Here is a 16754-nt window from a genome sequence, read left to right on the forward strand (position 1 = left end):
CTTTAACCTTGCATGTGGTACTAAGTGTGAGACGGGCAATCGTTGCCCTGGCATTGGGTACCAAGTATGAGAGGGGCAATTTCTGCCCTGGCATGGGGCACTAAGTGTGAGGGGAAATCGTTGTCCTGGCATTGGGTACTAAGTGTGTGAGACGGGCAATCGTTGCCCTGGCATGGGGCACTACTTCATGTGAGGGGCTATCGTTGCCCTGGCATGGGGCACTACTTCATGTGAGGGGCTATCGTTGCCCTGGCATGGGGCACTACTTCATGTGAGGGGCTATCGTTGCCCTGGCATGGGGCACTACTTCATGTGAGGGGCAATCGTTGCCCTGGCATGGGGCACTGTGTGAGAGGGGCAATCGTTGCCCTGGCACGGGGCACTGTGTGAGAGGGGCAATCGTTGCCCTGGCACGGGGCACTATGTGTGAGAGCGGCAATTGTTGCCCTGGCATGGGGCAATATGTGTGAGAGGGGCAATCGTTGCCCTGGCATGGGGCACTATGTGTGAGAGGGGCAATCGTTGCCCTGGCAAGTGGCACTCAGTGTGAGAGGGGCACTCGTTGCCCTGGCAAGGGGCACTCAGTGTGAGAGGGGCATTCTTTAACTTGGTACTGGGCACTACATGTGTGAGGGGCAATCTTTCTACTTGGCTTGTATTACATTAACATTTAAATTTTCAACTATAGCAGGACGCTACTCTTCCTGAAACACCCTTGAGTGTCTTTTGGTCGGACGTTTCTGGATGACTCAAGTCTGTGGCCTAAATCAAAGAGGATAACAAAGTGGGTGTTGAATACAGCAAGAGCCTGGAGCGATCTAGCATCTGGATCTCAATTTGACCCTTCTACACACTGGACAGGATGACTTGATTGTCATGTAGCTTGGACTCCAGTGTGACTGAATCATGCAAACAATGGGAAGTGACAATGGCTACTTGGTACAATGGAAGATGGACTAACGGCATTCCGAATGGACAGAATCGGATGAGAAACCAACCAACTGACTGAAGATGGAAGATGAACCAGTCTGCTACTTGGCTTCCCTACCTAACCTCAACATGATGGACTGCTGGTAAGCCCTCTGGTTCTCTTGCACTCCTGCCCTGAGATCTGCCCTGAAGTCTTTCTCGGGCTGAATTGTAACGACGAGACTAGTTGGACCTGGGAGATGGGTCCCCCTTGAATCGGAAACCATCTTGGAAACATTCCAACTAGCGTCCCTGTCGAGCTGCAGTTGTGCTCTTCTTCAGAAGTGGAGGTGAAGAAAGCCTCACTGGGGCTTCAAGGTCTATGAAGAGGAACGTTGAAATGTGCTCCATGATTCTCTCCTGTAAGAGCTGGGTTGTATTCTAGTCGCCGAGAGGGGGAGCCTCACAGCCTACCCTTTGGCGTTTCTCCTTGGGGAGTCCCTGTCACGGTCTTGACGGACGTTCCAGGTCATGTAACTGATGTCACGACAGCCTTTTGAAAACTTGGTTTCTCCTGAGGGGGAACGGCTACAGAACTGTAGGCGTCAGATGGCACAGTATCCCAGCATGCATCTCTGGTCAATCAGATCACACCCTGATCAGTAAGGCAACGCTCATGCGATGTGCATGCAATGTTTCAGAGAGTAGTAAGGAAGTAGACAAAAGGCATGAGAACAGTTTGTTATTTTGTACTGTTGTCAGCCTTGTTTATGGGTTGGAATTATTTGCTAAATGGGGGGGTTATGAAATGTATAGTCAATTATTTGTACATGAACCAACAGCAACAAACTACTAGATCTGCTCAAGGTAAGTCTGTTGGCTGTATTTTGCAACGAGACGACCAAAGCACCCCAAGATCTCCATCGTCATTCCAGCTCAAGGTAAGGGGCTTCTGCGGGGGGGTTGGTAGTTAGATTGAAGACCGCTATGTGCACGGGTCTATAAAGATGCTGTTTGACTTCACAGGATCTCCAGGACCAGGGTGGACCAGAGGCTGAGGACCAGCAGGTGACCAGATCTCCTAGACCAGGCATGGGAGACCAGAGACCAGATCCCGCTGGACCAGGTATGGGGCACCAGGGATGATGATGATGATGATGATGATACATTGGATTTGTATAGCGCTTTTCTCAAACTCAAAGCACTTAATTAGACTGTAGGGTAACTAGATCCCCTAGACCAGGCCTGGGGCACCAGGGTAGACTACTAGAGGCTGGGGACCAGCAGCTAACTTGATCTCCCTGGACCAGGCACGGGGTACCAGGCTAGACCGGAGGCTGGGGACCGGTGGGTATCCAGATCTCCCTGGACCAGGAATGGGAGACCGGAGGATATAGACCTGATCCAGCTGGACCAGGTATGGGGCACCAGGGTGGACTGTAGGGTAACTAGATCCACTAGAGCAGGCCTGGGGCACCAGGGTGGACTGTAGGGTAACTAGATCCCCTAGAGCAGGCCTGGGGCACCAGGGTGGACTGTAGGGTAACTAGATCCCCTAGAGCAGGCCTGGGGCCCCAGGGTGGACTGTAGGGTAACTAGATCCACTAGAGCAGGCCTGGGGCCCCAGGGTGGACTGTAGGGTAACTAGATCCACTAGAGCAGGCCTGGGGCCCCAGGGTGGACTGTAGGGTAACTAGATCCACTAGAGCAGGCCTGGGGCCCCAGGGTGGACTGTAGGAGCTGGGGACCAGCAGCTAACCAGATTCCCCCCCTGGACCATATCCCTCTCGACCAGGCATGGGGTACCAGGCTGGACCGGAGGCTGGGGAGCAGAGGGTATCCAGATCCCCCTGGACCAGGAATGGGGCACCAGGCTGGACCGGAGAACGGAGGGTAACCATCACCAAGCACTTGACACCTGGAGGTTCTTTTTAATTATTTGATCCTTTTAATTAACGATCGTATAGGGTGTTAATTAATTTTTCATTCTGTGAATTTTAGCCAAAGCTGTGATTTGAGGTAATTAAGGTCACATCAGCTGCTACTACTACTGTAGTTTATCCAGCGTACATCTAGGTGGACACTAAAACATAACAGCTGGTGACGAAACATCACCCTTTTAATGTGTTCGTATTGTGAACAGATGAAGCTGACGACCCACCAGGAGCGAGACGAGGACTACGATGGGACTGCTCAAGTCTGGAAGGTTAACAGTTTTTTTTACATCGTTTCACCACCAGAGCTATGCTGTTAAATTCACACAATGTTTTACTATAGTCACAAAATGATCAGGAACCCTGGGCTGAGGAGAGCTGATGGAGCCACCTATCTGGAGGGAGACCCAGAATGTGGTTAGCCTCATAGCTGGACATCGTTAGCCTCATAGCTGGACATCGTTAGCCTCATAGCTGGACATCGTTAGCCTCATAGCTGGACATCGTTAGCCTCCTAGCATAATTTATATTGTTAGCGTCATAGCATAATGGATATTGTTTACCTCATAGCGTTATCTATATTGTTAGCCTCATAGTATAATTGATATTGTAGCATAATAGCATAATTGATTTCATTAACCTCATAGCATAATCAATATCAGTAGCCTCAAAGCATAATCAACATTGTTAGCCTAATGGCATCATTTATATCGTTAGCCTCAAAGCATAATGGATATCGTTAGCCTTTTAGCATAATGGATATAAGCCTCATAGGCCTCATAGGGTAATCGACAACGGTAGCCCCACAGCATAATCTACATCGGTAGTCCCATAGCGTTATCAACATTGTTGGCCTCCTGGCATAATTGATATCGTTAGCTTCATAGCATAATGGATTTTGTTTACCTCACAGCGTTATCTGTATAGTTAGCCTCATAGTATAATTGATATTGTAGCATAATAGCACAATTTATTTCATTAGCCTCATAGCATAATTGATTTCATTAGCCTCATAGCATATATCGTTAGCCTCATAGCATAATCATATCGTTAGCCTCAAAGCATAATCAATATCGTTAACCTCATAGTGTTATCTAGATCGTTAGCCTCATAGTATAATTTATTTCATTAGCCTCATAGTATAATTTATTTCATTAGCCTCATAGCATAATCAATATCGTTAACCTCATAGTGTTATCTAGATCGTTAGCCTCATAGTATAATTGATATTGTAGCATAATAGCATAATTGATATCATTAGCCTCATAGCGTAATCGTCATCGGTAGCTTCATAGTGTAATGGACATCGTTGGCCTATGGCTAACAACATAGATTATACTACAAGGCTAACGATTTGTGTTTTTCCTCCAACATTTCAGTGACCCACCGACGGCGCCTCATCAGAGCTGGACGATGGAGACTTCGGATTCAACGTCTACCTCGCAGGACGTGACTAATGTCACAGGTTGTCAAGGGTTCCTTGTTTCTCAAGGGTTCCTTGTTCCTTCGAGGGTTCCTGGTTCCTTCAAGGGTTCCTGGTTCCTTATGGTTCAGTGTTAGGGACAGAGTTAGGGTCAGATGGTCTCACGATGAACTGATGGTTTTTGAATCACATCCCAGAATTGTTTCACTGTGCGCACAGATGTTGAAATGTATACTGATGTTGTTTTATGATATAAAATAATTTAAAACATGTTTGTGTGGCCTCCCCTATCCTATCCCCTCACCTCCCCTCTATCCTAACCTCCCTCCCCTATCCTCCCCCCTCCCCTATACCCTCCCCCATACCCTATAACCTCACCTCCCCTCTACCCTAATCTCCCCCCTCCCCTAACCTCCCCCTTCCCTATACCCTCACCTCCCCTCTATCCTAACCTCCCTCCCCTATCCTCCCCCCTCCCCTATACCCTGACCTCCCTGCTCCCAATTAATCTAACCTCCCCTATTCCCTATCCTTCCCCTCACCTCCCTCCCCTATCCTCCTTCCTACCCTAACCTCCCTTTCCCCTATACCCTAACCTCCCTTTCCCCTATACCCTATCCTCCCCCTCTCCTATCCTCCCCCTCTCCTAACCTCCCCCCTCAACTATACCCTTACCGTCCCTATACCCTAACCTCTCCCATACCCTTACCTCCCCCTCCCCTATAACCTCACCACTATCCTCCCCCCCCTCCCCTCTACCCTAACCTCTTCCCTTCCCTCTACCCTAACCTCCCCCCTCCCCTATCCTCCACCCTTCCCTATACCCTAACCTCCCCCCTCCCCTATCCTCCCCGTTCCCTATACCCTAACCTCCCCCCTCACCTCCCCTCTACCCTAACCTCCCCCTACCCTATACCCTCACCTCCCCTATCCTCCACCCTTCCCTATACCCTAACCTCCCCTCTTCCCTATACCCTCACTTCCCCTCTATAAGTATTTGGCAACGCTGCCAAAGATGACACTTTTTTTAAGGCTACTGTTGGGGATACAGACAGGAACAACAACGTCCAAAGCGTTGAACATGCAGCAGCCAGCTGTGAAGTGGCGCTAGGTGAAGGCCTGTGAGAAGACGTCAATAAGTAGGACTGTCAGAAGCGTGTGATGTGGAGAAAAATCTATCCTCTCTTTCTTATTTCTTTTTTTCGTAAATATATATATAGCTTTGTTTGAAATGTTCAATCTCAAGTGCAATGCCAATTGCAACCTCACGCATACAAAGTCAATTATTCCTCTTGGAAATATTTACTAAGTATGACTATTTGTGGGGGGTTACCATAACTACTTGTCTTGCTGTTATGTTGATATTGATTTGATTAAAAAAATAATAAACAGTGCTGGTTTTCCTGGCATTTTGGCAAAGACAGGTGTTATCTGTAGTTTGTGTACTGCTACACTTTGTATGTTCTCTGATCGCCATCTTCATTTTGGAGTAAAGAAGTGTATGCAGGGTTTAAAGGGGAAGATTTTTTTTCTCATCTCCAACCTTTACTTCTGTGTAGATTAGCTTTACCTGCCTATCCACCATTCAGTCGGTACATTTTTTTCCTCCCTTCTATTTTAAAGATCGGATGAGGTGGGCCCCATACATATCTTCGCCTTGGGCCCCCAATTTTCTAAATCCGCCACTGACTCCACTTCACTGTTCATTGGAAGGGGTCATTTACTGAAAATTATGTAATTACTACTAGGGTTTCATCGTTCTTACGGAACACTTACGTAATTCTTACAGCCCTGGAGTAACTTAAATGTTACTAAACTTATGTAATTCTTATAATTCGACTCAATTGAGACACCTGGTGGACGTTTTTGTCATTAAATCACCACTTACGTATTTCTTGAGGAACTGTCTGAACTAACCGTAACCCTAACCATAACCCTATCAGAGAAATGCGTTTTACTAACGTTAGTTTAATATACATAACAATTTAAGTTACCTTCCCTGCGGTCACGTGACGGATTTGAGCCTTTTTGGATTGGATCAGGGATTTAAACCAACATGATTGGATAATCTCCGGCTGTCCCCTCATCAATATTCATCTTAGGTTGTAGGTTGTGCCACCTAGAGGAGGTACATCCTTCAATGACACGCCCTCTTGTGATGTCACCGTCTCTCAACAGCTACAAAACATCTTGTAGGGGTGAGGAGACTGTGACATCACAAGAGGGCGTGTTACTGGCACCTCTTGATGCCAACCAAACCGTTCCTAACGAGAGGAGGTATGTGTTATGTCAATGAGTTTGGCTGCCAGTCAGGAGAAGGCCTCACCAGGAAATAGCTGCTGCTGGAACCGCCCTAACGACCGACTGACACCATGAGACACATCTTCATCAGGGAGAAACCGACTCCAGCCTTAAGATACAGACCAGCACATAGGAATCAGACAACATGGACCTGCCACCCTTATGGACCCTTTATCACATTATTGAATACGTTCAGTTAATAATCAGTGGAACTTCACCCCTACCAGAGCAGACCGGATATGAACATTCAACATTATCACTTATTTATTACATTTATCTTCGTTTATGTCCAGTCTTTTCCTTTCTTACTCTTATTGAGCAGAAACAGTGAAGAAGCTGAGATCTAACCCGGTATAAACCTGTACTGTTTTAACCTTCTGTGTTTAAAATGCTTTTCCACTGAAAACTCATTAAGGTGAAGGTCAGCCACCGTCTCGCTGTGTTTGAGATCAACAGAGTGATGGTATGAATGGAGGCGCGGCCGCCACAGGTTTGGTATGAGGAAGAAGACGTGTGGTGAGGATTTGATCTTTGTGAGATTGTACTGATCACCTGGAGCACAGGAGAGGCCTTCTCTAGGTCACGTGTTTCTATTCTCTACATTATCTACATTTCTCTCTTCATGGAAATCATGGGAACACTTTACAATAAGGTACATTAATACATTAAATACCTTAATAATAAAACATTAACCATGAATTTACATTAGTTAATGCAGTCATAAGCATTAACAGTTAATGAATAGTAATCATTTCATAATGGTGTTCATGTTTACTAATAGTGAACTAAATACACATGTTAACACATGATAGTGTATAATACTGGTTATTACTGCATTCACTAATGTTAATGAATGTTTCATTAATGTATGGTAAAGTGTTCATGAAGTCCTGGTATTTATTTTCTGTAACTGAGGAGGACGTGTGAGGCGATGCATCAGAGTGTCTCTACCTGCTGTTTGAACCATCAAGTGTCTCTTTGTATTTCTCTGAGCTTCTAGACATCACAGCTCTGTCCATCGTTCCTATTTTAATAAAGTGGTTATTCTTCATCACTGAGTGAAGTTATGGAACAGCAGCCAATAAGAGGTTAGTCTGACAGGACTTTAAACTGGGAGGGGAACTGGTCCAACTGGTTGGTTCACATCATTCTTTCCTTGTTGTTGTGTTGGACGGTTTGGTGCTGAGCTCTTCATCACAGCAGGGAGAAGACGAGGTACTGTAGTCACCACGCTCCGTCATATCATAATTCATAGGTTATATTTATGAAAACATAATGTAATGTAATGTAATGTTACTGCTTTGTAAACTTTGGTCTACTTGACACTTCTGACATTGTTAATTAATTGGTTCATATCTCGACATTTATTGCCATGAAAACTGTATTCATCTTTATTCAAACTATTAATCAAATAAGGATTTGAATATTATTATGTTTAATATCATTAATACTATTACTACTTGTAAAATGATCATCAAGATCAAGATTTATAAGTATTTTGTTGAAATTTTATTGTTATGATATGTATTACAATTATTCTTCTTATTATTGAGTTATTATATTATTATTATTGTTATTATTACTATTAATACCATAATGATCATTTTAATTGTACTATTGTCATTATTGTCATTGTGCGTGAGGAAGAGGGCCAGATCTGGGGATGTGGGTGTGGTCTAAACGTCATGAGGTCAGTTTAGGTCGTCAGTCAGACTGGTTCAACAGGACAGAAAACCTCAGAGGATGATTTCCTCATAGTGAGCGTATCTGTCTTCTGGTTCCCCTGCAGACGCACTTGAAGCCCTGAGACGTTCTGTGTGAGTGATAAAGTTATCAGTGGTTTGTAGTAAACACTGGGCAGCGTCTCCACGTCTTTGCCCTCTTAATAATAATAATAATAATAATAATAATAAATTTTATTTCTAATGCACTTTTCATCAAAGAGATCTCAAAGTGCTACAAGGTTAAAAAGTTAAAAGCAAGGTAAAGAAAACAAAAGCATACTCAATAAAGACTATAAGACAAGGTTAAGAAATCTTATTAGCAGCCATAGGCCTTTCTGAATAAAAAGGTTTTCAGGCCTATTTTAAAAGAGTCCAGGTTCTGAACGGCCCTCATCTGGATTGGGAGACTGGTCCATAGGCGCGGTGCGGCCGAGCAGAAAGCTCTGTCTCCCGTGGTGGAGAGCCTAGTGCTCGGGATTTGGAGGAGCAGGGTGTTTGTGGATCTGAGAGCGCGGGTGGTGGACTGTAGGGTGGTGAGTTCTTGAAGGTAGGTAGGTGCGTGTCCATGGATGCATTTATGAGTGAGTAGCAGAATTTTGTAGTTGATCCGGGATGAGACAGGGAGCCAGTGCAGTGATTGAAGGATGGGGGTGATATGCTCGTATTTACGGAGAGACGGAGAGACTGCCCTCAATAGTGATGAAAACGAGAGGAAGGGCCTTATTGGCTGCCCTTTACACGTGCAAAAAATGATTGGGAGCCCTCTAGGGTGCCCCTTCATACAATAAGTGATGATGATGTGCCCTCTAGAGCAACGTGCCTTAATGGGGGCCCTGCTAGTGCCCTTCTGCCCGTCCGGTGCCTCCATGGTTGAAGAAGTGTTGCTAAAGTGCCCTCTACAGGGGTGACAACGAGAGGAAGGGCCTTATTGGCTGCCCTTTACACGTGGAAAAACATATTGAGTGCCCTCTAGTGGCGCGTTTCCACTACTAAGCTCCGACTGCTAAGCTCCCAAATCATAGCTTTGTCATGGACATTATCACGCCTGGGTGTGTGTTTGTGGAACAAATGTTAGTAGTTCCCTCTGTGTTTTACTTAATGAAGGTGTTTGTGGAATAAATATTGTAAAGGTTTTATAGTTCCCTGTGTGGTTTTATCATAGAGGTTATCATTTTAATTGTCAGTACCATGTCATTAATTACTTTGATCTGGATCTCCTCATAATAACGTAGTGCTAATCTTAATGAGGGCGAGGACTATTTCATCATACATGATGCCTCATAGCTTTTTGCGCGCTGGTGGGGCCCCATGTTGTGCAGAATGCACCCTTTTTATTTTTTTGCCCCTGCCCTTCAAACTGTCTGAGTCCACCACTGATAAGCAGGTTCTATAAAAGCAGAGAATAACCAAACGCTGAATGACCAGAGGAACAATATGTAGTTGTGTTTGTGTCTGGTCTCCAGTCTACTATGGATGTGGAGAGAGAGGAGGGGGGTCCTACCTCTAAGACCACTCTGTCTGGGAAACATGGCCGCAAAAGAAAAGCTAAGAGGTAAGAAGAGGATCTCTCTGTCTGTGACTGTTGTCCATCTCAGAGCTCAGCAGTGATACGTCATGACATCATCAGTCTGAGTAAAAGCTGTGTGTGTGTGTGTGTGTGTGTGTTGTGTTGAAGCCCAGAGCAGCAGCAGAGAGCAGACTCCTCAGACTCCTCCAGCTGTGTCTCCATGAAGAGCGACGACTCTATGAATCGTCCTCCTGACCTTAAAGATGGACGCCCCTCCAGAGAGGAGAGGTAGGAGTTTCAAACAGACGATGAAACAGACCACTTGATATCAAACTCTACTCTGGACATCTAATAATCAGAGTGTTCTTAATAGTGATGTTCCCCTGATCTTGTGTGTGTGTGTGTGTGTGTGTGTGTGTGTGTGTGTGTGTGTGTGTGTGTGTGTGTGTGTGTGTGTGTGTGTGTGTGTGTGTGTGTGTGTGTGTGTGTGTGTGTGTTGTGAAGCCCAGGGCAGCAGGAGAGAGCAGACTCCTCTGGACCCAGCTGTGTCTCCATGAAGAGTGACCGCTCTATGAGTATACCTATTAACTTTAAAGATGGACGCCCCTCCAGAGAGGAGAGGTAGGAGTTTCAAACATACGATGAAACCAGACCAGTTGGTTGTTATCAGACTCTACTGATCAGATAGCCTGGAAATCCAGACCCACCTCTAGAAAGCTGTAGGGTCTGGCAACGAGTAATGAAAATGGCCCAACTCGAGGGGCGGCCCCAAGCATGCATTTGAAAATATCACTGAACGCAATTGGATAACACTACGACCAATCAGAAGAATACAAGGGGTGACGTATCCAGACCAGCGGAGCTAACCAATAGATAAGACTCTCGCCTTATCCGATCGGTAAAACAGCAGCGCTTTTGGCCCGCCTATATCAGATACACCGATGTGATCGGTTAATGTGCTGGGAGAGGGGAATCAGAGAGGGATTATACTGCTTGTTCCCAGAGTGACTTGCTGAGCAAATTCAAATTGTGCTCTCGCGAGAACTCTGGACTTCCAGGGTACTGATCAGATCCAACAAGGCAGGAGAAAATAAATAGTTGTGGACCTTCAAACTCTGTTGATTCAGTGTTGTCTCTCTAGAGTTCACATCCAATAATCAGAGCAGTGTTTATAGTGATGTTCACCTGCTCTGTGTGTGTGTGTGTGTGTGTGTGTGTGTGTGTGTGTGTGTGTGTGTGTGTGTGTGTGTGTGTGTTGAAGCCCAGAGCAGCAGGAGAGAGCAGACTCCCCTGGACCCAGCTGTGTCTCCATGAAGAGTGACGACTCTATGAATTGTCCTCCTGACCTTAAAGATGGACGCCCCTCCAGAGAGGAGAGGTAGGAGTTTCAAACAGACGATGAAACAGACCACTTGATATCTGACCCATATCTGAGTTCATCAGAACTGTTTCTCCCCCGGCTTGTCATCAGAATATGGATCAGTTGTTCTTCAGCCTGAGCACTACTGGAGTTGACGTCTTTCAGCAAGAGGACCCTGCTCCTCGTACCTCCAGCTCACTCACTTTCTCTTTGGATAAAAGACAAAATACGACCCCCACTTTTTAAAGAGAAGAAAAATATTTTTTTAAGATGTAAAGATGTAAAGTACGGTAACTGTTAGGGCCCAGCTCCTACGGGGAAAGGGAAGCAGCATGGAACCACAAGGAGTCGGTCAAATGAAAGGCATTCATCACCAGGAAGACGGGAATGTCGTCTAGACCCCGAATACAAAACAACCCAACTCTTTTAGACGCAATTCCAGGAAAGAAACCTTGTCTTATATTCAGGTCAATACGGTAGTTCTAAATTAGCATTCCTAAGTTTATTTTGAATGAAATTCCATGTAAGAGAAGAATAAAAGGTATAGATAAATTGATTCATGTATAAATAAAGGAACAAGGTCAGGATAAAGAAATTATTTTGGAGCCTGTACATCAACAGTCAGTAATCTCATCTCAACCAATTCGACATATTGTTATTCTGCAATAAAAAACAGGACTGTGTGTGTGTGTGTGTGTGTGTGTGTGTGTGTGTGTGTGTGTGTGTGTGTGTGCACTTGCCTAACTATCCAACAGGGGACTTCGGTGTCGTAACACCTTCACCAACAGGGGACCTCCGAGCCAAGAGGGGACATTTTTCAGGTCCCCTCTTGGTCATGCCTTAAATCAAGCTAAAAACATGCCTAAAACATTTTGGTGCATTTTCTCAACTTTTGCCAAGAGGGGACCTGAAAGTGTGTGAGTGTTTAGTCCATACTCAGCAGCGCCTCTGCTGGCCAGAGCTGGGAGTTCAATGACCAATTCACACACGTCGCTTCAATCACACTCCTCTATTGTGTGAACGGCCTGCAGCCCCAGGAGGTCATTCAGACTGTAGAGGGCTGTTAAACAGCCTACTTAGTAAAGAAAACCAGTCTCTTGAAACATGATATTTTAGTGTATTTTTCTGACAAAATGTAAAGGCTCAGCTTTAAAAGTTAAGACAGGATAGACGATAAAGATAGTAATCTCAACTAATGTAATAATTAAATGTCACACATGATTTGTTAGTGTTTTTAGAACAGTCAGTAGCAAGCTCCTATCTATTCATTTGTATCAATAAAAAATTATAAAAAACTAAAATACATTTTAAGGGTCTAGACCTTTGAAATTGTTCAATCCCCAAAATGTGCCTTAATTTACCATCTTACAATTAGTAATTTCCATACATTTTACAATGTCTATTTTTTAAAGAAATGCATTTTAATTGTTGATTTGCATTACAGAAAATGGTCCACACTTGTACTGTATGGAATGACAGGGGTCCACTGTTGGCTGATACATAATGACAGAAGTTCCCTCTTAGATAGCATAGAGTGACATTCACACTTTAAAATTTAAAACTGCAGGGAAAAGAAAACAAACACTAAGCTGTAATTAGTAGGAATATATTAGGAAGATAACAGTCAGTAGCAAGACCATATATTAATTTGTACCAATAAAAAATTATAATAAATAAGTCTGGTAAAAGAATGACACATTTAGGGTCTAGACCTTTAAAATTGTTCAAACCCCAACATTTACCTTGATCTACCATCTTACAAATTAGTGAATTCCATTCATTTTACAATGTACTTCAGTCCCCAATCTATATTTTAAGAAATGAATTTAATTGTTGATTTGCCTTACACAAAAATGTCCACACTTGTATTGTATGGAATGACAGGGGTCCACTGTTGGCTGATACATAATGACAGAAGTCCCCTCTTAGATAGCATAGAGTGACATTCACACTCCAACATAGATGAGTAAGAAATAAATAAGTAAAATTTATAGTTCTTAAGAGATAACAATCTAAATATGATATATATATATATATATATATATATATATATATATATATATATATATATATATATATATATAATGTTATTTTGTAAGTAAAGTTGCCACAACAATATTGTCATTGTGGCTTTTTGAGTGAGCTGTATTTACAGCTTATATCTCTATAAGTTATATATCTAAGGATAGCAACAACAGAACTTGCTATTTTGGATATTGCCAGAGAGTACTTTAGCATGGTATATAGGATAGAGGCCCAGAAATCATAAGTTTGTTTGAGATACAATGGACAACTTAATAAGGTTTTTATTTTTTTCACAACTGCAAACTGCTTAGTCTATGGTTAAAGGAACTTTAACCATATTTTATCTGTTGATTTACATTACAGTAAGAAGTTCCACACTTTTTTGTATGTAATGACAGGGGTCCACTGTTGGCTATTACAAAATGACACAAGTCCCTTCTTAGATAGCGTGGAGCGACATTCACACTTCTGCTTTTATCAAAAGAGGAAATAACAAAAGTATATTGTAACGAAAAGATAGTAATCTCAACTAATGTAATAATTATTTGTCCAACATGATGTTAGTACGTTTTTGTAACAGAATCTTTAATGAGAAGCTTTAATGGAACGCTTAACAATTGTCGACTATGACACTGTATTAAATAAATAAATTAAAGGGCTACCCAGAAGGCAAGGGAGTAGTAAGTAGCATACTTTAGAATTTAAAAATGTAGGGAAAAGAAAACAGACACTAAGCTGTAATTAGGAATAGAACAGTCAGTAGCAAGATCATATCTATTAATTTGTACCAATAATAAATAAGTGTGCTAAAATAATTTTATACTTTTAGGGTCAAGACCTTTCAATTTGTTCAATCCCCAAAATGTACCTTGATTTACCATCTTACAATTAGTGATACCAATTTTATAATGTACTTCAGTCCCAAATCTATATTTAAAGAAATGCACTTGAATTGTTGCATTGCAGAAAAATGTCCACACTTGTATTGTATGGAATGACAGGGGTCCACTGTTGGCTGATATATAATGACAGAAGTTCCCTCTTAGATAGCATAGAGTGACATTCACACTCACACTGGTGTGAAGAGTCCCTCTCCCAACCCCCACACACATACTTGCATACTTCTTACATACTTAGGTCCCCCCTGAAAATCCATTCAACCCCCCACCCCCACTGTCTCTATTCAAATTAATCACCTCACACTTTTCTACTGAAGCACTGATTCCTGAGCCTTTCAGATCATGCTGTTGGATGAGGATGTGATGACACATCTCATCATCACATAGGCTGATAGTGGATAATTTTGCTTTGTTGATCCTTGCTGTTGTTTGACTAATATTTAAAAAATTGGTCAAAATATGCTGATATCACATTTATGATTTAACATAGGCACAGGCAACATGGATCTTTTCACTGTAAAATAGCTATTCTAGAAAATCAATCAAAAGAACACTGTTCACAGATAAAATATACAATATGGTCGATTTTCATCATGCCGAGCTTGGAGTCAAGATTTTCAAATGCTGTCTTCCATCGAGATTGCTATAAAATGCACAAAAACTGTGAGAGAGTTTTTCTGATTGCATATGATTTCATATATCACAGGAGGAAGTAGAGGTTTTCTGAAACATGTATGGTATTAAATCAATAATTTTAAATATACAAAGTTCCCATGATATGTAATATATTAATCCTAAGTTTCTAACAGTCTATCAGTTTACAAAGCATATGTTTAATATTGTTAAGAATGAGAGAAGTCCTCATCACATACGGAAATTCCTGAGATAAATGATGGATAACAAAATGTGTAAATATAAATATACAAACATGTCTCCATTGACAGTTGGGGTGTCTATAATTTGAATTTTGTTCAATCTTGTTCAGATAATATAAGTATGATACAAGTTTAATAACTGTCACAACATACCAATTAGCCATCATGTTTATGTTTTGTTTTACTGTACAAGCCTCCTGGCTGTGATTTAGTGTACAAATATGAGAGTGGCAGTGATCTTCGAATCTAACCCCTGACAAGTAAGCAAATCTGTATTTTCACCAAAAGGTCAAACTACTCCTTTGAAATATTTTGTAATAGTTACACATATAATGCTATGGCCAGATTGTAAGAATACACCATTTTCTGGCTTATTAATTATAACCAAAGCAACTGAGTTTCTTTCATGAATTGTTTTTATCTTCATACTGATTTGAACAGAGAATCATGTATTTTAATCTCAGAACAGTATTTTTACAACATAGTTGAAGAAAATATTGAATTAATCGAGAAATACATGGTGAATGGTAAACATGTGGAACTTACCTCTCACTATAGCCTCAGCAATGTAGATAAAAGGTGAACTCAAATGTCCAGAATATATACACACACACACATATACACATATATATATATATATATATATATATATATATATCTTTGGATCAGGCATGCCAGTTTTATTATAGATAATATCAAACTAGCTGATTTATTCACTTGAATTCTAATAAATAGCTGTGATCATAATAAAAGACTAATTTAACTATAGAGATACAGTAGGATTTTGTAACTATACAATTTTGTTTCACATTATATACCGTTTTTAGGGGGGGGGGGGGGTCTAATTTTGAGATATGGAATGGATTTACATACTTTGTGCTGCTTAGTTCAGACTTGTGTTGGAGGAAAATAACCCTTTTTAAGGTATTTAAAAAAAATAAATAAAGACATGAAAAATTACCAGTACATTGATGGGGTGAAATACATATCTAAAGGAGCCTGATTGATTAAATAATCATTAATGTCTCTATGATAATTTCATAGTATGGCATTGTGCATGGTGTAGTAATGACTTAATTGCATTCATAGACACCTTTTTAGAAACAGTTGTATATTATTATATTATATTTTTTATGGTTTAGTTCATTATGTGGACATTAAGAAGTTGAGTGACCAGCAACCATGCCCTTCACAGATCCTAACTTGAGTGAGTTCTGCCTCTGAGAAGTGAGAGACTTTAGAGCGGGGGAGGGGGGTATTTTAGCAGATGCTGTTGCTCTCTGCTCATCATTCTGTTTCAACCTGTGTCTGTCTAATCGTCTGCAGTGTGGGGGATGGTTACCTGGAGCTGACGATGGTCGTTAGGCCTTTCTATAGTGGGCACTCAGGGGCCTATGTTTGACTAACCCTAACCCCCAACCTGCAGTTGCAAGACATGTAAAGCTTAGATCCTCCTTGTCAAGTCTGTGGAACTGTACTGAACAGTCTTCCTTCAAAAGATATTCCCTAATTTATATAGTATTTATTTAAGTAGGTGAGCTCATTGAGATCACATTCCCTTGATCACAAGAGACTAGGGTACAGCAGACAGAAAAACAGACATCACTAAACGAAACACTGCATACCTTTTTATTTAGAATAATATGCATTTTTAAATAAAGGGCGTCTTTCTTTGCATATATATAGTGATGATAAAAAAAAAACAGACATCACTAAATATCATCACTATATATATGCAAAGAAAGACGCCCTTTATTTAAAAATGCATATTATTCTAAATAAAAAGGTATGCAGTGT

At 41.9% G+C, this 16754-nt stretch overlaps 3 protein-coding genes across 3 annotated transcripts in view; all 3 read left to right on the forward strand.

The window, feature by feature from the left end:
- LOC311350681 (NLR family CARD domain-containing protein 3-like) overlaps positions 1 to 16754 on the forward strand; it is a 240816-nt gene that overhangs the window by 117011 nt on the left and 107051 nt on the right. The gene's annotated exons all lie outside the window — the stretch shown is intronic.
- On the forward strand, positions 1725 to 8374 carry LOC311350085 (uncharacterized protein; the record flags this gene model as incomplete). Its single annotated transcript, XM_084470120.1, has 5 exons — positions 1725 to 1850; positions 1936 to 2035; positions 2705 to 2802; positions 3053 to 3106; positions 8357 to 8374. Exons 1-5 carry the CDS (start codon positions 1740 to 1742, stop codon positions 8372 to 8374), a joined length of 381 nt encoding a protein of 126 aa, XP_084326246.1. The 5' UTR covers positions 1725 to 1739.
- The window catches only part of LOC311350679 (NACHT, LRR and PYD domains-containing protein 3-like), an 86300-nt gene continuing 80625 nt past the window's right edge, over positions 11080 to 16754 (forward strand). Inside the window, exon 1 of the mRNA XM_084470743.1 lies at positions 11080 to 11176. Coding sequence (XP_084326869.1) covers positions 11109 to 11176 — 68 coding nt within the window. The 5' untranslated portion in view covers positions 11080 to 11108. The remainder of the gene's footprint in view (positions 11177 to 16754) is intronic.

This window comes from Micromesistius poutassou (assembly GCF_964030765.1).
Source record: "Micromesistius poutassou genome assembly, chromosome: 7".
Taxonomy (NCBI): Eukaryota; Metazoa; Chordata; class Actinopteri; order Gadiformes; family Gadidae; genus Micromesistius; species Micromesistius poutassou.